Genomic DNA, 23,820 nt, shown 5'->3' with positions numbered 1-23,820 from the left:
GAAAAAAACACTGTTTCGTCACCAGGCTCGTCGTAAACTGTGAGTGTGTAGGATGAGTTGGGAGGGTGGGTGAGGGTTGGGCATTACTGGGTGGCCTTGTTCAGGCCAGGTGGAGTGGTTGCACTCATGGCCGATATATAGGCCCCTCTCCCATCTTTTGCGAACAGAGGTGTTGGCTGGTTGGGGTAGGAGGTGGATGATCGCTACCCGGAAGCAGTCGTTGAAACTGATGTTGTGGTGGTTGGTGTGGACGGCGAACAGTGAAGTCACAGGTTGTGGTGGAGGAGCGGTGGTTATTGATGCGGAGGTTGAGGGCCGTTGATGTTTCCCCAGGTAAAAAATCACCACAGATGTTGCAGGTGAAGATGTAGATAAGGTTTGAGGCATGGCAGGTTCCTTTGGGATGGAGGGTAAATTTGCCAGTGGCCGTGTGCACCTGGAGGGTGTGAGAAGTGATGAGGATGGGGCAGGTCTTGCACCTGGGTCGGTTGCATTTATGGGCAGGGGGGTGTTGGATGTGTGGTGAAGGAGTGTTGTGGACCAGGATGTTTTGGAGGTTAGGGGGGTGTTTGAAAACCACCCTGGGTTTGTCGGGAAATAGTGCACACGGCCACTGGCAAATTTACCCTCCATCCCAAAGGGACCTGCCATGCCTCAAACCTTATCTACATCCTCACCTGCAACATCTGTGGTGATTTTTACCTGGGGGAAACATCAACGGCCCTCAACCTCCGCATCAATAACCACCGCTCCTCCACCCACAACCTGGACTTCACTGTCGCCGTCCACACCAACCACCACAACATCAGTTTCAACGACTGCTTCCGGGTAGCGATCATCCACCTCCTACCCCAACCAGCCAACACCTCTGTTCGCAAAAGATGGGAGAGGGCCTATATATCGGCCATGAGTGCAACCACTCCACCTGGCCTGAACAAGGCCACCCAGTAATGCCCAACCCTCACCCACCCTCCCAACTCATCCTACACACTCACAGTTTACGACGAGCCTGGTGACGAAACAGTGTTTTTTTCGTTCTACGCACCGCTTCTTCTTCAATGGGGACCTGGCAACTCTGCAGGACCCCAACTTCCGGTTCCGCCTTCTGTTTCTTCTCACACCGATGATGCTATAAATTAGCGAAAATTTTGAATTTTCCTACTGTCCGGTGAGTGTTTCCTTTTACCTTATTTGATTTTTACTTAGCCCTTTTGGCCCTCCTTGCTTTTATCCATTATATATATATATATATATATATATACATACACCATTTAATTGAATTGAAATAGAATGTTTGGATACATTGTAATCACACAGACCCTTTTATATTGTTAATATATTTTTTGTGTGTATATGTGTGGGTGGTGAGAAGCGGTAATACATAAGATTGAAATTCAGAAAACATCTTCTTGTATCCTTGAATTTTTGGGAAGTTTGCCTTCGAAACCGGGAAGTATACTTGAATTTCATCATAGTTTTTCTTGTATGTACGCATTGCTTGCATTGTACAATTATTTCTCTTGTAGTTTACGGTTATTACAAGCATAAGAACATAGTTTTTCGTTGTGACGTTTCAGGAGAACACACGCTCCCTTCATCAGACATTTATTTTTAGTTTGACTAAAGATACAGTTATAACAGTGGTTAACAATTTTTTGAACAAAAAGAATCCGTTCCACAGCTCTATCGCTAGGCTTTCCCTTATACAGCACTCTCTGTTCCACAGGCTGCCACAGTTCTACAATAAACTACCCACAAACATAGACATTTTTGCCCCTGAAAGTATTTTCCGATCTTCCCTAAAAATGAATATGTAAATCTTTGTTTGTTTCCTTGTTTATGTCTTATGTTTATATTTAATCTTTCTTGTTTTTACCTAAAACCATCTTGCCTTGTTCTTATTATTTGTTAGAGTTTTCAGTGTAAAATGGCCTTAGAAGTGCTGTCACAACGAAAAACTGTGTTCTTATGCTTGTAATAACTGTAAACTACAAGATAAATAATTTTATCATGGTCTTTGAATGGCCATCCTGACCCACCTTACTAATATTCCCAAGTTCAAGTTCCAGTCTAGGCATGGGTGTCCCTTAATCATCACTCATCCCCATTTAGTGATAGCCAAAAGTAGCAGAGAAGTGATGCTAAATAACAGATACAGTATGCCCACCAGCCTGTTGGATAGACATTGGTGGTTTAATCAACAATCTACTATTCTCTTTTCACATTACTTCAACATTTAATATTGAATTGTAATCTATATCATTAGTAACAAGGTTGATTCATTGAAATATATTTTCAGCCACAATTTATTTATTTTACAATCTAGTTTAGAAGCAGTTATACATTTCCAACAGCAAATAATAATGACTAGAAAGATTAGTTGTGAAATGAAATATTCTTGTATAAAGTTTCTAAAGTATTTATGTTCTTTGTAGTCTTTAGTGTATATTGCAAATTAAGTGTTATGTTTTATTTTTCAGCTCCTTTAACAAACACTGATGATATATGGCAGGATTTTATAGTAAGTCAAGTTAGTCTTTGTATTCTCTTCTAGAATATTTTATTTTCTTCTATTCTTCTAAGTATTGCAGAACTCTCATTTTGATTTGAGTTGAAATTCCCTCAAGTATTTTCCATTGTAAGTTGAGCATTTGTTGCATGTTTTCACAGTAATATAATTTTAAAAAGAGTAAGTAATGTTTGTGTGTTACTAAGTTGTAGATTGTGGTTAAGATCTATGGTGTGTTGTCTTCTTGTGTATATAAATTTATAATTTACAAATTCCCATAAAATTCAAATGTTTGGTTCATCACAACGAGTGATTAGACAAAAGTGACGAACGGACACTCACAACGAACACCTATGCCCAATCTGGGATTTGAACCCGGAACTTCGGTGGCAAGACTGATATTTCAATGTGCGATCAAAGTTCTGGTTGGGCAAATAACTAGGGGTTACTGCAATTTTGGGTTTTTCATCAGCGGTCAACTCATCAACTAGAGGTTAAAGTGGCTGTGATCTTGATCCGTGCTTCATCCGGAGGTCAGCGAGATGACTGTAGTTTCGAACAAACATGGCTGCCTCATCGGAAGATCGATCTTCACCAGACGATTTCTCATAGGCACATTGAACGAGAAATAATTAAATAAAAAGTTACATTGGTGCAAAAATAAACTTGTGCTTGGCACAGTTCAAATGAAGTCCATAGTAACAGGTAGAACAAAGGATATTGTCGCCAGACTTTGATTTGTGTACACTCACTGAAGACATCTATCCTATCGTGAAGCCAGTTTCGAAGTGGCAAGTTGGTGTAGTGGATAAAGGCAGTAGCTGGTAATGGAAGTTCTATTTTATGTTGCAAGTTCGAGTCCTGCTGCAGACCGTTCTTTTTTTATATATATACGAGGGTCATCCAGAAAATAAAGACCGTTTGGTTATACAAAATGAAAAACAATTCTGGGTACGGTATGTTCTCCCAGGTACGGTAGGTGTACAAACTGGGAATAAAATTTTAGTCATAATATACGTGCAAATGTCAACTTATTTTTTCTTATTACATAGCTAGTTATTTGTATTTGATCTCTCGTTCCGTAAGAAAAAGAACAACTATTTATACCATATTACCATTCTGTGTTTTGTGAAGTCGATCTGTGTCAAGAAGAAAGTCAAATGTGCAGTAAGTGTTTTCTCCCCATTTATTTGTAGGAACGAAATATGTAGCACGTTAGGTTCTGTATTTTCAATGTAAATAATGAATTTCAACAACCGCATGTGCCTTATTGTACTACCTTTTCACACTAGGCGAAATTTGATTTAATTTACACACATAGATGGCAATGGGATCAAATTTCTCGCTCATCATTGCAAACTCACAATTGTTACGTGCCAAACTTAAGGTCAATGAACCTTTGGTTATTTTTACATTGAAAAACCCGGTGTTGGTAAAGACTGGAGGTGAACTTCAACTGGTGGTTGGCTGACCAAAAAGTTTAACAGACATTGAAAAACCGGCCCTCAATAGAACAAAACTAAGAACAATACAGTACAACCTCGGTAATCCAGACTAATGGGGGTGGGGGGAGGATAAGTTGACCGGTTTAACGAAAGTCGGGATTAACTGAAATACCCTAAAAGAACAGTAGAAGGTGCATTGAAACTTCGTTTATAGCAACAAAACACGTTTATTATGGTGTATTTGTACACTATACAGTACAGTACAAAGTCTGTAGGAAACAGAATTTCATCAGTAGTTGACTGCCTTTTCTTTGGGAAGTTCTGTTGACTTCTAGCCACATTTAAAACCTTGCATTCTGCTTTTTCCCCCCTTTTGCCTGTCCGGATTAAGCGAAGTCCGGCTAATCGGGGTCTGGATTAACGAGTTTTTACTGTACTTTAATAGTACAATATAATGTCTGTCCAAAAAATGTTCTCACTCACTCACTCCCTCCAAGGATTTCATCTCCATGCCGACCTCTGTGGTGGAGTTGTTAGCACTACATGTTATGATGCCAAGATTAAAGGGTTTGATCCCAGCCTGGGCATATGTGTTCTCTGTCAGTGTGTTTTCATAAATTTCATCACTCATCCTCATCGTAACAATTAACCACAAACGACAGAAAAGCATCGCTAAATAACAAAAATCGAATATCATCTCCATGCAGTAGAAATAGGGACAGCACAGGACAACACGACCCCACACAGGATTATATTAGCGTTGGGTGTGGGTGCCAGAGCCATGTTAGGCTGCAAGACTGCAGTTACAATTACAGTGGACTCTTTTTTAATTCAAACTCCATGGGGACATGGAAAATATTTGAAATATCCAAAATTCGAATTAACAAGAAGATGGCTTCAAGGGGAATAAGCTACTGTTCAAATGATCTAGTAATTCGAAAAATCCAAGATAGTTATAAAGAGAGTCAGTCCACTGTAAATGGAGTCTGATACTCAATTTTATGTCTTTGGAAGTTATAAAAGAGGACATATTGTTCTTATGTATCCAAGAATTTAACATGGTATTTTGAATACATTAATAACTTCTTTGTTCTATTGTAAAATCTCTGATTTTTAATCTAATTTTCGAATCCATTAAATATTGACATTGGAATCTGTTAAAAAATTATCAGCAAGTTCATCGGAATTGATAAATTTCCTCCTTTGTTGCATCACTACATTTCAGGAAAGCTCTCCAAGCGCAATAAACCCTGCCTCCTTTAAATACGTCACTGATTACAGTTACACACTAAAAATCGTCCACATCCTTAATGAGACATTTGGCATTTTGCATTGGATCGTTGCATTTTCAGTTCTTAATATGACTGTTATATCCTTACTTTTGTCTTTTTCATGAGAAAGGAGATTTTGAAAAGAAGAACAGGAAGGTTCGACAGGACAGCAGTGGAATCCAAAGAGAAAATAAAGTCGGTCAAGATCTTATGAATACAGTGGAGAAGGAGTAAGTACCCACGTAGTGTAATAGTAAATTGAAGCTATGTGATGTCTTTATTTTTAAAAGTTTTACTGTGGTTACTCTTTGTTGAAACATAGAAGAATATATTTCACAACCAAACATGATAACTGTGTTGTACAGTTCGTAGCTAATATAGTAGGCAGACTGCCCCTTCTTTCACCTATATTTGTGTTTTTAAGGAATGCATTTGCACCAGGGTGCAAAATCATTGTAGACTGGTGGTGGAGAAAGATCTTAATCTACAAACCTCCCTCCCCACAAACATACATACATACATGTACATACATAAATACATATATATATAAAAATTATGCAATACACATATTTATAATGTTATTAAAAGTAAAATAAATGACTATATTAAACATACCGTGCGTTCATTTCGATCTTCAGCCGAGAGATCGGGAGAAGCGTGGTGGGCTGCGCTGACGGAGATCCCAACATTTGCGGCCAGTAATGCCCGCTTATTTTTATGGACATATGTAGACATTTATATAAATATTGCAAAACGAGCACTAACCTGTGTTATAAGAGTACGGTTTTAATTTTAGTAGCTTAGTGGCTGTATATGCTGATGATTTTGACACGCCCATCTCCTGTGAAACACGGCGTAGAGGTTTGTTTGGAGAACGTTCTAACGCTGCACCAGTTTTGCTTCGGTCAGAATCCGTCGTTTTTGCTTAGGTGTTCTAAAATTTAACGATCCAATTTCTCGTATCTCTATGTGGAGAATTTCTGTACAAATTGCCTATGCACGTCTCGACACGAGTCTGTTTTCACGTAAGTGTCATACATAAAAATTCTTTGTTCTAACGTGAACCTTGCGGCTCGCATTCCAATCGTCTCACTGACACAACACACATACACACTGCAATAACACAAACAAGTAACGGCAAGTAACCAAGAATCACATTCTTGTGCACAGTACGAAATTAACATGCTCTTGGTTTACATTTGCTCGCCACTATATTCACAGCTCTGTCTTCATCTAGTTGCGAAGGAACAAAAAACTCGAGCTCGGAGATTTCGGATTGCAAGGAAGCTCACGAAAACCATTGACTTTTAATGGTTTCGTCTGCAGCGTAACCTTGATACAGTGTTGCACATTCGAAACCTCCAAACGATCTCCATCGACACAAAACTCTTTCAAGGATACAAACTTAAGGAGGACGTTACTGGTCAAAACTATGATTAAAATTTTTTATTATCTGGGGCTCTTAACATCGTTTCTAAAGCGTATTTATTTGTGTATATAAGGGCAGAACTTGGATGAATTACAGAATAACTTTTGCGTGTTATAACACAGGTTAGTGCTCGTTTTTTGCAATATTTATATAAATGTCTGCATATGTCCTTGAAAATAAGCAGGCATTACAAGCCGCAAATGTCGGCATCTCCGTCAGCGCCGCCCGCCACGCTTCTCCCGATCTCTCGGCTGAAGATCGAAATGAACGCACGGTATAAAGGGTGCGTCAGCGTTCATAGCTTATTTTGGCTTGCGTAGTACAATGACGTAATGCATGAATGCGTGCCATCTCGTGCAGCATTCGTGTACTAATGAGGTGCCATTTCGATTGTTAGAGTGAGATGGATCGGTGGAGTGTACAGCATCGTGCCTTTGTTCTGGAAAGTTATTTCAAGAATAATGACTCTGTAATTGCTACCCAGCGTCTATTTAGGCAACATTTCAAGGTGGGACGTCATGGGAAAGTTCTAGATAGACAGACCATTCTGAGGTGGGTTAGTGCATTTCGATTAACGGCCGCTGCGTGTAATCGTAAACCAGGAAGAAGTGAAAGAACTGTGCGGAAACCAGAAGCCGTGGAAAATGTTCGTGCTGCAATATTGCGTAGCCCAAAAAAATCTGCTCGCCGACATTCGCAAAATTTGCAAATGTCAGATCACTCATTCAGGAGAATATTGCATGAAGATCTCCATTTTCACCCATATAAACTGCAGATTGTGCAGGAAATTAAGCCTCGCGATTGGGTTTCACGAGAAACATTCTGCTTAACGATGCGTGATCTCCTTCGCCAAAATCCTGAAATGTTGGACACCATCATGATGTCAGATGAAGCTCATTTCGAGTTATGTGGTTCAGTGAATAAACAGAATTTGCGTTATTGGAGTGATGTAAACCCGCATGAACTGCACATCAAGCCATTGCGTAGTTCTCGTGTCCCAGTGTGGTGTGGAATTGCTTCGTTTGGGATTATTGGCCCTTATTTTTTCGAGAATGACATCGGTCCAGCTGTAACTGTCACGAGTGAACACTACCTAATTATGCTGCAAGACTTCGTTCTTCCTCAACTAGGGATGTTGAATGTGGATATGGAACAATTATGGTTTCAACAAGACAGTGCAACCTCGCATACAGCCAGAATTTGCATGGCTTTTTTGCGACAGACATTCCCAGGAAGAGTAATTTCCCGTTTCGGTGACATCTCCTGGCCGCCACGGTCACCCGATCTGTCATGTGCCGACTTTTTCCTTTGGGGGTACCTGAAGCAAGAAGTTTTCCGAACACGTGCCACCATTCCTGAGTTGAAGGACCGCATAAGAACTGCCGTCGGCAATATCCCAGGGAATATGTTACGACGAGTTATGGAAAGCTTCCAACGTCGCCTGGATGAATGTATTGTGCAGAGGGGGCATCATTTGAGAGGGGTTATATTCAAACATTAATCCACCCAATTGGACAATGACTTACACTTTATCAAATGACATACCTTTAAATATTAATTGACATAATAACTAATAAATATAATGCATTTACTTCCTCATGGTGTGCTATTAATATCCTACTATGAACGCTGCCACACCCTGTATTATTATTATTATTCATTACATATAAATAAATTTGTTATTGTTGTTGATTTTGTGTTTTAAGTCCACTTTGTGCACAGTAAGGCTAATCGGGACTGGATCTATAGTTTAAAGTGGGATCTGAACCACTTGTGCCTCCACCGGGTATCGAACCCAGGACCCCTTGACATGCCTCTACAGCATTGCCATCTGCCAAACCATACAAGAAGTGCATATCTGCTCGTTCCTGATTGGTGTACATGGTCTCAACAAGGCCCACTCAGCATGTACCACTCATCAAATAGCTGGTTGTGTTACAGGAAACCACCTGTGGAAAATAGACCAATTCCAGTGAGCATATGTTATGACAGCCTATAACTCGGAAACCAAACATTTATGGACTTATGTTCATATAAACTTGTTTCATTGTTTACATGTAAGGAACACACTCCTGAATTTATTCCACATATTTCTGGGACACCCTGTATAGTAGCAAACTAATTCCTTTACTAACTGGTTAAAGATGTTAATAAATTATGAAATTGTTGAAGTGGTTTTATTATGTATGTTTTATTTAGTTTTTGCTTTATGTTAATATAAATCAATTTAGATTTCATAGTTATTATTGTCTTGCATTCTTGTTTTACTTTTATTGTGTGTATTGATGTAGATTTGTTAATCTCGAGAGAGAGAGAGAAAGCATTCAACACTCACAACCACACTAATTTGTGTGTGTTTTTGATATTATTCTTAGTAAAGTATATTTGAAATTAAAAGTAATTGCTTATCTTTTCTTTGTTGTGGTGGTGGGTGGGATTTTGGTGGTGCGATTTTTGAGGTCAAGGTTGTTGGTGGGGGAAAATTCCCCCTGTCCCTCCCAGGATTTCGCACCCTGACTTGCACTCATATTATCCTCCTTGTATGGGTATTTTTTGGGTTTCTTTTGGTTCATGTAATGTGGTCTCCATGACATGTAGAAATTGTACAGTACCATAATCGGGAAAGAAATGGAGTTTTCAGACCGAAGTAACAAGCAACATGCAACACTTATCACTTGGGAACGAACCTTCTGAAACAAATGCAACCTTTCGTACCACAGTGATACAACAAGCTCCACATGTAGCATATAATTCAGACTGCACCATCTTTTCTGCAGTATACATTGTGTCACCTCAGTCTTTTGGTTGTGCACGGACATTGAATGCTCTTTTCTACAGATTGAAGGCATCCATGTCACTTTTGTGTGAGATATCTATATTGTGTGTGACTTGTTACTTGTCATCGATCTGAAACCTCCCTTTTAGTGGAACCACTAGCAAAAATAGTTTGTGCAGACCAGCGTCTCCTGTGCATCATCCTCCAGCATGAAGGTGAGGGGCGAGTGGAGCATGCTTCCTTATGGCCCATGAATAGGGTGAGACCATTTTGTCCCATTTTGACAGGGGCTGTTCCGTTTGAGGCATGTCCCGGTCATCCCGTCGATATTATTTAAAAACACTATTTCTCCCGTTTTATAAAAGTCTAGGAGTGAACTTGAAAACTAAATTTGAGAGATATTTCATGCTAAAAAGAAATGATGGGATTTTTAAACTAGTGTCATGAACTCTGATAATGTTCGAACATAGTTGTATTGTTTTGTGTGTGTTCGGTTATTTGTAGAGCAATGAATAAGCATGGCCAAGATACATATATGTAGTTTCAATACGGACCTGCAACAAGATTTTAAATTCCTTCATCTTGACACATACTCAAAAGACAAATCTTGTGCATTGTGCCAGATATGTGGGGAGTTTTATGAACGGTTGGTGGAGAATAAAGTTGTTCACAAGAAGACTGGCTGTTCTGATAAATAATTCTGGCACTCCTCAACGTCAGTGTAGGAATAACATAAAAAGAAAACAACAGAAAAGCTATGTAAGTCATACCGAGATTATAACAATACCTCTTGACAACAGTGTATTATATTTCATTTATTGTTTATGATGTATCGTTTATGTGATCCTTACTTTAATATGTAATAGGGATGGGCCGATATGAAATTTTGGCTGATACCGATAAAGTACCGATATAAAATTTACCGATACCGATAACCGATATTCTACCGATCCGATATAAAATTAGCAATGGTCCTTGAAGAACCTGAAATGTTCATTGATCTCCTTAATAAATATGAGTTTCGAGGTGACTGCAGTGCAAGAGAATTTGAATATTTAGACAATTACTATTTTAAAAACTAGGACATCAAGATTATCCATAAAAATTACAACAAAATGGCAGAATTTTGCACTAAATTATAAGATATGTATTGATATATCGGATTGGTAAAATAATCGGTATTTTTTACCGATAAACCGATATGCCTATATCGGCCAATACCGATAGAGTACCGATTAATTGGTTTCATCCCTAATATATAATAATAACAATAATTTTACAATTAAATTTAAGTTATAAAGAGAGGTTCTTATTATTACATAATATGTATTACATTAAATTAAACTATAATTAGAAACTATTTCACGAAAATTTCCCCCCATTTTTCTAAATCAATTTTTCACGAGGAAAGGTGGGGAGGTAAACTGACCTCCTTGGGATGTCCCGGTTTTGGCCAACCTACCCATGAACCGATGGAGGGAAAGGTGTGCGGAGAACTTTTGCCGAAGGTTCATTTCCTTGTGGTTGTTTTTAAGATTTCAGACTGAAGCGACATGTGGCACATGCTGCTTGGAAATGAGCCAATGAATAGCAACATTTCTGATAGGCTGTACAAGCACAAGCAGCATTGAATTGGTGAAATCTTCAAGCAATGCTTGTCACTTTTGGTGTAAAATCTCCCTTAGTGGCTAATTTGTCCGTTGTAAATGTCTCGATTCTAGGCTGTTCAGGAAAAAGCTCTTCAGTCACAAAATGCAATTTTACACCGGACAGTTATTTATATGTATTCTTTTAATAACAAACTTTACACACATGATATACACATTGGGTCATCACTGTTATATGAATTATACTTATATTTTCTTTAACTGATTCAGTGTGATTTAGATGAACAGCAACCGAAAATCACAGTATGTGACTTATGTGCATTTTCCCATAGAATTAATGCACTACAGTTATTTGTGTGACTAAAATTTTTTTAACAATGTATTCTTTTCCAGTGGAAATTTTGCTCTTGAAATGTTAGTCCGTAATGCGTGGGAGCTCAATTATTTTGATGATCTTCCAACTCCGACCCAAGCTAGCAAAAAACATAATGATACAATGGACCTCATTTTGAAATTCTTATGTGGGAAAGATATTCACCATTTTAAAGAAAAACCACGTGATTCTCATGAAGGGTAAGTTTTGTATCATAGTTATGTACTGTTTGCTCTTGTGGTTTATTAAATTATTAACTATTGCTGTGTAAAATGTAAATAGATAACTGCAGTTTAAACCTAAAACACTGGGATTCTGCTTAGTTACCATCTTCGTAAAGCAGTAACCAACTGAGCTGCAAGGCAGAGGTCATCTTTGTACTTCAATTCATTAGAACTCTGATAGAATATGTCTGGTTGAGTTGCCACTTTTCTATTAACATTATAAATTAAACTATCCATGAAAACTATCGGAAAGTATTGATTGGAATTCAATTGCCGATGCCAGCCAATATTTTTGCAGTCAGAAAATCTCACAGAGTCTGCACATATGCCACACAAAACTTTTCCAGTCTGAATATCTTGGAAACTGCAAATTGCACATTTTTTTATTGTTTTCACAATAATATTGTGGGGAAAGAAATGGCTTTTGTGATTAATGATTATGTCATGTGAAATTGTGAGTAATTTAAACCAAAACTGTAGTAGATTTCTCTGAGATGCGGCCAGTAGATAATGTATGTATTAAAATCAGGGTTGAATAAATACCATTTCCAATGTATTGGTATCAAGAAGTATGGCTGATAATTTTCTGGCATTTTGGTCTTTCACAAGATTTGCAAGAATGTCTTGCAAGACTTTCACAGAGGATAATTATCCTGTGAGTTATTTTAAAAAATTCCAATTATATTGCATCAAAATTTTACAAAAAAAAACACTTTATTTTCTGATTACACAACAGTTACTTTAGTATTCTATATAAGGTAGGTAAAGTTCTCCATACATATAGCACCATGCCATGAAGACACATGTAGGGGATGTGGGGTATGGCCCCACACATTCATGATCTTAGCCCTTTTGGAGGGATGTGATCAGCACCATGCTCCGGCCACCTTAAACCCCCTCCCCCTGGGTTTGCTTCCCGGTACACATTGATTTGAGGCTGGGTGAGCTCCACAACCACTTTATGGGGACAAGGCTGGAATAATTTCAACCTTAATTCACGCACCCCAGGAATTGAACCCGGGTCTCCCACGTGGCAGTCAGATGCCCTATCACTAGACCACCATGGCTCCCCAATATTCTATATAAATCTTGAATATTTTGAAGAAAGAATCTGGTAAATTGATGCTTACAATTGGAGTGTAATACTCACCCACTTAATATTTTGAACAACTTTTGTTACTGTTTTCAAGTATTGGTATCAGTGTCAGTGAGAATCGATAAGAATATTGGTATTGGTTGAAGGTTGTATCAGTTCATTGTTAATTATAATATTCTCAACTACTTTGAAATGGACCTCCCCGATGGTGTAGTGGTAACGCTGTCGCCTTGTAAGCAAATGGTCCTGGGTTTGATACCCAGTAGAGGCAAGTATTGGTTCAGATCCTACTTAAACTGTAGGTCTAGTCCCGATTAGCCTATCTGTGCTTAAAATGGACTTAAAACCAAAACTCATACTTCTATAAATGGTTGCAATTATTAGGCATCAGTATAGGTGGAAATCAGTAAGAGTATCTGCATGGCATCAACCCCAATCAAAAGTAAATGTTACCAGCCTCCACGGTGGAGTGGTTTTCACAGCATGCTGTGATGCAAGGTGTCCCATTTCATTCAATTAGGCACACACAGGAGATGTACTATGTAGATATTTCAGCGAAAAATGCAGGCTCGACCAGGACTCGAACCTGGGTCTCTGGCATACCATGCCATTGCTCTACCACTGAGCTACCGAGAGAGAGACCTGGGTTTGATTCCTGGTCGAGCCTGCATTTTTGGCTGAAATCTCTACGAGGTGTGGCTGTCAACAAACGGCAAGCGCGTCAAGGGCAATCGGGGCATGAGTGTATAATGTGATATCCTGCCTATCGACAGTGTGATTTTTCAGGGTGCGCGGCACTCAGTTCCGCTGTAGATTGTGGACGAAGTGAATCATACATCTGTGCTCCGTCGGAAAAATTCTAAGTATGAAAATGGAACAGCGTATCAATGTGAAGTTTCTTATGAAACTTGGAAAATCCACCCAAGAGACTTATGGTTTGTTGATGGAAGTGTACGGAGATGAGTGTTTATCATGCACACAAGTGTTTCAGTGGTTTCAAAGGTTTAAAGGTGGACGAGCAGTGATCGCGGGTGACTGTCATCCTAGACGGCCTTGCACATCAGAGACTGAATTAAACAATGCAAATGTCGGTGAATTGATTCGGAAAGATCGTCACTTGAGTATTCAAGCTATTGCAAAACAACCAACATTATTACATTACGGTGCTGACGACCCTTCGTGAGCGAGTAAGAAGACTACGACCTGATTTGTGGAAAAGCAAGTCATGGATTCTTCATCAGTACAATGTTCCTGCCCACACGGCATTGTCAGTCAAGGCTTTTTTAGCCAAGCATGGGATCCCAGTGTTAGAACATCCACCCTATTCACCGGATCTTGCTCCATGCGACTTTTTTTTTTCTTCCCAAAGGTCAAATCAGCACTGAAAGGAACCAGATTTACGTCCGTAGAATCTGTGAAAACAAAAGTGACAGAGGTAATGAACATGGTTTCAGAAAATGATTTCCAGCACTGCTTCCAGCAATGGAAGATTCATATGGAGCGGTGTATCGATAGTTCAGGGGAGTACTATGAAGGAGATAATGTTCGAATTGTACAAAATACCCAATAAAAGATTTTGGAGCAACAGTCTGTGGTTTTTTTCTAGCCACACCTCGTATGTAGTACATCTCTTGTGTGTGCCTAATTTAATGAATTGACATCTCTATGCTGGGAGGAACCAGGCAACGTTGATGTCTACAGTGTTTCAAAGGCAACAGATCCCGTTGCGGTAGCACTAGCAAGTAGCTTCTCAGTTGTCCTCATAATACTGGGTTAAATCAAGTGGTTTCCACCATTGTTAGAACCTGTGACCATTCAAGCCAAAGACAGACAGAGTTTTTAGTTTTCCTATGTGAATTCTTCTTGATTACGTGAATCCATTTAGTCAGGGTTCCCACTGACCTAGATATCTTGGAGATGTTGGAAATTGGCTTACGAGTGAAATAGTACTAAATTTTGAATAAAAGAAATTCAAGAATTGGAAATTGGGTGGTTTTTGTGTTTGCCAGATAAGAGACTGATAAAACATATTTTGATAATTGTATTTTTCTCCACATATTTTCAACAGTGTTCATTGAACTTGATTCATTTGACTAGGATTCAAAGTTGAAGACTTAACATTTATGTATATTTGTGTTAAAACATAAATTAAAATAGTCTAGAAACCAGAAAAAATTGGGAAATTTGATTTGAAACCCTGTTATTTCAATATAAATATAAGTGTTAGGTCCTCCATAGGAACCCAGCTGTAAAATTAGTTTATTTTCTTTTGTGACAATTTAATTGCCTCATGCTTTCTTATTGTTTCTTTCCAGTACCAGTCAATATGTAGTGAAAAATAAATATAAATATGATAATACAACTACCCCATTTTGCAATGCTGAAATGAAAAAGGCAGAAACTGATGTTTCCTCACGTATGTTATGGCTCAAGGTGAAGCCATTTGTAAGGTAAGCAACAAAGCTATAGTGCCAGAACTTGCTCTTTGTAACCCTTCACAGCCTCATCTTTTTTAAAAATATTAATTGTAAGAATATAAGACAAATTGTATTTTCATGGCTCTGGAATTCTGTATGAATTATTGGCTTGGGAAATTAGGCATGGATTCTGCGTGAATTTTTCTCCGCAGACATGAAAAATTGCAACTTTTATTAATCGAAATCCCATTGAATTTATACATAGTTTTTCCATTTAGCTTTTATTTTTATCGAGGAAGGCAAAGAAAGCTGCATGGGAAATGAAACAGAATTCTTTCAATCTGTTTACTTTGGTAACACAGTTAAGCCTTGTCTCCATGTTAATAAAACATTAAAATACTGACCAAAGCAAAATTATAGTATAAAAAATATATACACTAAAAACATAACGTTTCCACCCTCTAACAGGGTCTTCTTCAGACGAAACTTCACAATAAATTTATGGAAACGTTACGTTTTTAGTTTATATATTTTTTATACTATAAATTTTGCCCTGGTCTCTATTTTAATGTTTTACTGTTTAATTTGTTAGAGTCATTTCCAGAACAAACTGACAGACTGAAGATTATAGCAAGATATGATATCTTGAAGTTGATCAGTTAAATTTGAGTTTGAAATTATTTTACAATTAACAATTTTTCGTAGATTATCATATTCCGTAGCATTTGTGGCTTAATTGAATTGATTTAGGATTGTTGGACACATTGGAATCACACAGACCCTTTACATTGTTAGTATTTTTGTGTGTGTGGGAAGTGAAGGTTGAAAATAATTGAAGTTGAAATAGAGAAGACATCTGCTTGTACCTTTGAATTTTTGGAAACTTTGCCTTGAAAAACTGGGAATTATACTTGAATAGTCCTAGAGTGGCAACCTTGATGAAACTTTAATTGCTCTTCCTTAATCATTGTTTTTATTAATTCTATCCACTTTAAATCTTCATATATTGAATTCCAGTTGTGATGCCAGTATATTGCTATCAGAGAGCATTAGTTCAAATTTAATTACTGATAATGGCCACTACTTTTCCGGAGTCCATTAATGTCACTAAGTTTGCAAAAATTACATGCGGAAATTATTTAAAAAAATCATTATTTTGAGATTTTTTTTGTGATTAATTAATTACCTTGTGCATAATTATTAAAGTTCTAATTAAAAGGGATATTTTAAAATTTATAAATATTTGAAACTACTTCAAAATGCCTCAGTTTCCAAGTAGAACCATTGGTATCAGTAGGAGTTTCAGCATTGGTATTGGGTTAGAGAGTAAAATCAGCTCAGCCAAATGACAGAATAACTTATTTAATAATAATGCTTGAAATGCACATACTGTTCTCTGTTTTAGGGGGAAAATTCTATACTCTCCAGATGTGCCAGTTATTCGTGAACTCATGGTGCATGCTAATAAAACCTTTAAGCTCATTGCTGAGTTGAAGGTTCCTATCAATTTAGAACTGGCTAAATTAACACAAACATACAGCTTAATTGAGGTGAGTATGTAAAAATTATAATCTTTAGAAAAATAAATAGGGCTTATGCATGGTTATGTAAAGAAAATGCAAAAGGCACTACATTCTTGAAGTCTGGAGGTAAGACTGTGTTATTGTTTGGTATCGTTTTACGTCTTTCCATATTCAATTTACATGAAATTCCACTTTTTTTTTTATTAGGAATGGATTGCCCACTTAGTGGCTGAGCACATTAAGTGCTTCATTTCTGTTTTTTATTGTTTAAGATAAAAATATTTTCTCCAATTATTTTGACTGCCTATTTCAATTCTACTTAAGAGAAATGAGAACTTAAAAGGTAAAGTAAAAAATTAAGTGTTCCCCTGTGCTTAGCACCATGCCATGAAGGCATATAGGGGGTGTGGGGGTAATGCCCCACACTTTCTTGATCCGGTCGTGAGTGGGGGTGATGTGATCAGCATCACGCCCCTGACTGCCTTTACCCCCCAGGGTTTCCCCCAGGTGCCCATGTTATTCGACGCTGGGTGGGCGCTGGGGCCGCTTCCATCCTTAGAAAAGTTCCCGGATTTGAACCGGCCGGGGATCGAACCCGGGACCTTTAGCATGGTAGTCAGACGCATTACCGACTGAACCACCGCAGATTTTTGAATTGAAGGGAATATTTTTTTCTGTAGGAATACTACAAATTCCTAAAATGAAAGGGAGGAAAATACCTATGCCAAAATTTAATTCATATTACAACATATATTTTGAATCCAGTGTTGATTGTTTCTGTAGTATTTTTGTCCAACTATGTTGTTGTGTCTCCACATATTTTTTGTTTATATTTTTCTGGAAGTCAGTCAGGATGCTATCAGCAACTTTTCCCCTTCTCATTGTCTGTAGAATCCACAGTGTAACTATCATTTGATATTTTGCATACATTTAGAAATATCAGCGAAAATATCTGTGTAGATTTGTCTGTACATGATGCAAACTGTGCATAGTTTTTCTCATATATTACATCCCAGTGTTTCAAAGGAAACAGATCCTGTTGCAATAGCATTGACAGAGACAAATCCACGTAGATGAAGCAGCGGCAGCAAAAAATCAGTTGATTGATTGATTTGTTATTTCAAGTCCACTTTATGCACATATAGGCTAATCGGGACTGGACCTATAGTTTAAAGTGGAATCAGAACCACTATGTGTCTCCACCGGGTATCGAACCCAGGATCCCTTCATAACAAGACGACGAAGTTACTACTTAAAACCAGGGCTCGCACTGTATCTCTGTTGGTAGAGCAATGGCACGGTAATCCAGAGATCCAGGTTTGAGTCCTGGTTGAGCCTGCATTTTTCGCTGAAATTTCTATGAATGTTACATTTTTTTTAATGATAAAGTTTTCAGTGACATCATTAAGTAATCTATTATTCTAGAGAAAAATAAACTAATCCAAAAATAATTTATTTGCAGTATACATGCCATAACCTGGACAATAACATATCCATCGTTAATATTATCAAGAAACACTTTTCTGAGTAAGTATTCAAGAAATATTAAAATTTTCATGGAAAATATTTTATTGTGTTGATGTTGCACCATGTTCGAATAATATATACAGCGTTATTAAAAAAGAATGGTACAAAAATAAGGTTAATTTATTTTTAAGTGCAAAAAGATACAAAAGCAATTCTGGTGGGAAAGAAGAAAGGAAGGTTGTAAATTTATAGCTTGTGGTTGTAGTTGACGTAAAATTCGCTGGAGGTGCTACTTGTTGTTGATAGCTAAAATGGCAACAACGAAGGTAGAGCAATCATATTGCATAATGGAATTTGCATGAACAGGGGCAGTTGTTACAGTTCAGAGACGACCACCACATAGACACTGCATTACATGCTGGGTGCAGAAGTTTGAATCAACTATTTGTCTTTGCAGTAGAAAAATTCCCGATCGACCAGGAACGTCGAGGGAGACAGTGGATAGGATTCGTGCGGCTTTTCAAACAAGTCCCAGAAAATCGACAAACCAAGCAAGTAAAGAACTTAATGTTCCACAACCCACTGTATGGCATATTCTAAGAAAGTGTCTATGCTTTAACCTTTACTCGGACCAATGGGTCACATGTGACCCATAGAAAATATAGGCGTAGTCGGCCGATGGGTCACTGGTGACGCATCGTGCTGGTTAAAAAGTTCATGTGCTTTCAGCACCTTCATACTTGTATGTGAGGTTGTAAACGCTGACAGATGTTGAGATAAAACTTTGAAATGTCATGTGGAAGAAAACCCACCCACCCATTACCAGTAACTCCAAAGTTACGTATGGAAGCTGGCGCAAATTTTAAATTTGTACACTTATTTGACAAAAAATGTTATAACTCGTAGACTATTTGACCAATCTACTTCGGGTAACTTTTGTTTTGCAGCTAGAACATCAGGCCATGCAACCGTGCAGGAATCAAAATGCCAAAGGCAGTAAGAGAGGTTGGGTGGGCCGCGGCCCCAACTTTCTATGAAAAAATCATAAATATGGGGAGTTTGCCCCCTCTTCCCCTGCTATTTTTGGAAGGGGAAGCAAACTTTAGCCTTATTTTTAAAGAACGGTCCTTTCTGAACCGAATGAAAGTCATTTCATGTTCCTGGGTGCATTACATTATAGAATATGTGAAAAAACTCCCCATTTTTATGATATTTTTCATAAAGTTGATGGCCGCGGCCCACCCAACCTCTCTTATTGGCTTTGACATTTTGATTTCTGCACGGTTGCATGCCCTGATGTTCTAGCTGCAAAACAAAAGTTACCCGAAGTAGATTGGTCAAATAGTCTATGAGTTATAACATTTTTTGTCAAATAAGTGTACGAATTTGAAATTCGCGCCAAAAGGCCTCTGCGAAACCGAAAAAATGTTACAACTCGTAGACTATTTGGCCAATCTACTTCGGGTAACTTTTCTTTTGCAGCTAAGACATCAGGGCATGCAACCGTGCAGGAATCAAGATGCCAAAGCCAATAAGAAGGAGTTGGGTGGGCCATGGCCCCCAACTTTCAATGAGCCTTATTTTCAAAGAATGGTCCTTCTCAACCAAGTGAAAGTCATCTCATGTTCCTGGGTGCATTACATTATAGAAAATGTGAAAAAACTCCCCATTTTTATGATTTTTTACATTGAAAGTTAGAGGCCGCAGCCTACTCAACCCCTCTTATTGGCTTTGGTGTTTTGATTCCTGCACAGTTGCATGCGCCGATGTTCTAGCTGCAAAACAAAAGTTACCCGAAGTAGATTGGCCAAATAGTGTACGAGTTGTAACATTTTTTCGGTTTCGCAGAGGCCTTTTGGCGCGAATTTCAAATTCGTACACTTATTTGACAAAAAATGTTATAACTCATAGACTATTTGACCAATCTACTTCGGGTAACTTTTGTTTTGCAGCTAGAACATCAGGGCATGCAACCGTGCAGAAATCAAAATGTCAAAGCCAATAAGAGAGTTTGGGTGGGCCGCGGCCATCAACTTTCTATGAAAAATATCATAAAAATGGGGAGTTTTTTCACATATTCTATAATGTAATGCACCCAGGAACATGAAATGACTTTCATTCGGTTCAGAAAGGACCATTCTTTAAAAATAAGGCTAAAGTTTGCTTCCGCTTCCAAAAATAGCAGGGGAAGAGGGGGCAAACTCCCCATATTTATGAAAAACTAAATATGCTGACCAAGGCAGTAATTTATTTTATTAAAAATATAAACTAACGTAACGTTTCAACCTTCTAGCAAGGTCTTCTTCAGACTCTGTATCAAGTACAAAAGTCTTTTTAGTTTTTCATAATCATGGAAACAAGGCTTAATGGAGTTATAATTACCCATATTTATGATTTTTTCATAGAAAGTTAGAGGCTGCAGCCCACCCAACCCCTCTTATTGGCTTTGGTGTTTTGATTCCTGCACGGTTGCATGCCCTGATTTTCTAGCTGTAAAACAAAAGTTACCCGAAGTAGATTGCTCAAATAGTCTCCAAGATATAACGTTTTTCTGAAATAAGCATAAAATTTAAAAATCGCGTGCAAAGGCGGCGGCCAGAGAGAGGCTACTTTCGAAAACCCGCTCGGCAGTCTAAAGGTTAAACCATACAAATTGCATCTCCTGCAGGCACTGAAAAATGCAGATATGCCAAAATGGCAGACCTTCTGCATTGAAATGCAGAATCTGTTCGAAGAAGAGGATGGATTTGCTGACAGGTTAGTGTTTAGTGATGAAGTGAAATTTCATGCTAGTGGGAAAGTGAATCGCCATAACGTTAGGATCTGGGATATAGAACACCCTCATACCATAGTGCAGCAGGAAAGAGACTCACCAAAAGTGAATTTGTTTTGTGCAATAAGCAGATGGAAAATGTATGGACCTTTCTTTTTTGCCGAAGCCACTGTTACTGGTCAGACCTACCTGGACATGTTATCGGAATGGCTCATGCCACAACTGGAGGAAGATATTCTGAATTCCATCTTTCAACAGGATGGTGCTCCTCCCCACTTCCACAACCTTGTTCGTACGTACCTCAATGCCACCTGACCAGGTCGTTGGATTGGCCGTACCGGGAATCAAGATTTGGCAGTGCTGACCTGGCCTCCACGATCCCCAGATCTTACTCCATGATACTTCTTTTTATGAGGGTTTGTGAAAGACACTGTGTACGTTCCTCCATTACCACAGGACCTGGATAATTTAAAGCAGCGCATCTCTCGTGCAGTGGAGCTGATAACCGAGGATATGTTGGAACGCATCTGGCAATAAATGGATTATCGTTTTGACATCTGCCGTGTTATCCAATGTGCTCATATCCAACATTTGTAATTGCCCAGGTCAATTTACCACATTCCTTTTTTCTTTCCTCCAGAATTGCTTTTGTATCTCTTTTCACTTAAAAATAAATTAACTTTACTTTTGTACCATTCTTTTTGAATAACCCTGTATACTTTTTGTTTGCTGGCAAGTTATTTCTTAACTTTTTTGTGCCTAGTGTGTGCTGTTTCCCCTCAGTGAACAAAATTTATTCTTGATTAGATACCACATAAGAAATGTAGTGCAGGTAAAATTGGCATGCTTAGGATCTTATTTGAAAAACAACGCCAAAATTCCTACAAGTCTCAACCCATCCTGGAAAACAACATTACATTTCGATTTTTATCATCATCTGGCTTATCTACAAAAAGGAATACAAATTATAAAATACTTTATGGTGTATTTTAATAATTTCATAACAAGAACATTTTCTCCCGAGAGTACATCTACTAATATTAGTTAATTAAAGTAAATGTAAGTATAAGTGAGAAAGTCAGTCATGGAGTCAAGGGAAGTGGCACTTAAGTAGGAAAATCATGGAATTCCAACTTTGAGTGAGAAAGTCAGGGAATTCAATCTTCGAGTTAGAAAGTAATGGAAAAGTCAGGGAATTAAGCCTTTTTAGTAGAAAAATCATAGAAAAGTCAAGGAATTCAACCTTCAAGTAGGAATATAATTTTATTTTTTAATTAAAAGTTTAGGGAATTCAGCCTTCATGCCACGAAAATCTCAGGGAATTCAGCGTTTGAGTATGAAAATCATAGAAAAGTCAGGAAATTGAGCCTTTGAGTCATGGAAAAGTTAGGAAATTCAGTCTTCACATGAGAAGACCATGGGGAAGTCAGGGAATTCAGTCTTCAAGTGAGAAAGTCAGTCATAGAAGAGTCAGAGAATTCAATGTTCTAGTGAAAAGTATGGCAGAGTCAAGGAATTCACACTTTGAGTTGACAGAAAATTTCATAAAACTTCTTAACCTGGAAAAGTCATGGAATATATAAAATGTCATTTTTATATATTTGCTGGAAATATATTTTTCATGTAATAACTGCTTTCATATACTAGAAATATATTGTGGACAGAGGTTATAATAAGAGAAAACGTTCCAAACTGGCCTGGAAATGTATTTCAAAATGCCCAGAAAACCTGGAAAAGTTAGGGAATTTGAAGCATCAAAATGAATGAGAACCATAATTCTTGAATTACGTTGTAAGAGAATTTACAGATATTTTGTTCTTGGAACATTACACAGACTAGAAAATCACAAATGCGTTCTGTTGACTCCCTTTTTCCCCTCCCCCCTCCCCCCATTGTTTTAGAGTAGTACATTTTGCTTACCAGGATTTTGTAGTTGGTTTTATTTATTTATGTAGTGTTTCATGTGTTAAAATAACAGTACATGTTTAAATTTTATTACACCTTCCTTTCAGTGATCTTTTAAATTATACTGTTTGCCTTGAACTTTTCAATGCTAATCAAGTAAAGGAATCGATGGTAGCTTTACAGGGAGCAACTAAATATTTGGAGGTAAGAGTGGAATTGATTTTCTTGAATGTAGGTTTGTTGTAATTAATAGCCAGTCAAGTTAATGTAGAGCTGCGGTGGTCCAGTTCATATGGAACTCAATTTTGATTCCCAGGTTGGGTAATTTCAGGTGGAAATTTTTCCAGCATCGTCTCTGTGGAATGGCTCTGGGGTTTACTCAGCCTCTTATGAATGGCTTATTTAGGGATACAGGTAGCTGGAGTGTGGTGCTGATCACGTCACCTTAAATGGCCAAGATTGTGATATGCATTCACCTCATGTGCAGGATGTACCTTTTTAATTTAGTGTAGTTTGGATGATTTTTTATCAATATAACCCATGGAACAACAGCCCTTGAGGGCCAGACTGTCGCTTCATGCCTCAACAGAGATGGGCAATCATTCAACCAGTTACGGGGTGGTGACATGTGGTCCATGACTGGGTTTTTGCTACTCATTCGTAGCTCCCCAATTTCCTCACGATGGTGAGTGGCCACCCATGCATCAGCTGAAATCTCAGGAGAAAAGTTGTTACGCTTCGCCCAGGAGACTTGAATCAGCGCATGTCCCATAGTCCAAGTCCAAAGCCTGACACCTTAGATCACATGGCAATGATGCAAAACTTTTTATCAATATATTGCCTATAATTTTTATCTGTTCAGTATTTCTATAATTATAATCTATAACTTTTTTTTAACATACGTACTTAAAAATGTAGTTTCTTTCCTCAAGGTAGGAAAAATAACACAAGGAGTGGTAGTGTATAGGAATATGTATACAAGTATGATGGGCTTCACTTAACAGT

General features: G+C 38.0%; 1 protein-coding gene across 4 annotated transcripts in view; it reads left to right on the top strand.

Moving 5' to 3' along the window:
* The window catches only part of LOC145996028 (phospholipid-transporting ATPase ABCA1-like), a 270,557-nt gene that overhangs the window by 33,204 nt on the left and 213,533 nt on the right, over nucleotides 1–23,820 (top strand). For all 4 annotated transcript variants that reach the window (XM_083132208.1, XM_083132210.1, XM_083132207.1 and 1 more), the window contains 7 exons: nucleotides 2,481–2,521; nucleotides 5,352–5,455; nucleotides 11,431–11,610; nucleotides 15,046–15,180; nucleotides 16,553–16,697; nucleotides 18,133–18,197; nucleotides 22,923–23,019. In XM_083132208.1, the coding sequence (XP_082988334.1) occupies nucleotides 2,481–2,521; nucleotides 5,352–5,455; nucleotides 11,431–11,610; nucleotides 15,046–15,180; nucleotides 16,553–16,697; nucleotides 18,133–18,197; nucleotides 22,923–23,019 (767 nt within the window). The remainder of the gene's footprint in view (nucleotides 1–2,480; nucleotides 2,522–5,351; nucleotides 5,456–11,430; nucleotides 11,611–15,045; nucleotides 15,181–16,552; nucleotides 16,698–18,132; nucleotides 18,198–22,922; nucleotides 23,020–23,820) is intronic.

Source organism: Lepisma saccharinum, chromosome 12 (genome assembly GCF_977018435.1).
Source record: "Lepisma saccharinum chromosome 12, izLepSacc3.1, whole genome shotgun sequence".
NCBI classification, from domain to species: domain Eukaryota; kingdom Metazoa; phylum Arthropoda; class Insecta; order Zygentoma; family Lepismatidae; genus Lepisma; species Lepisma saccharinum.
Note: the sequence above shows the minus strand (reverse complement) of the source record. Positions and strands in the feature narration are given on the sequence as shown.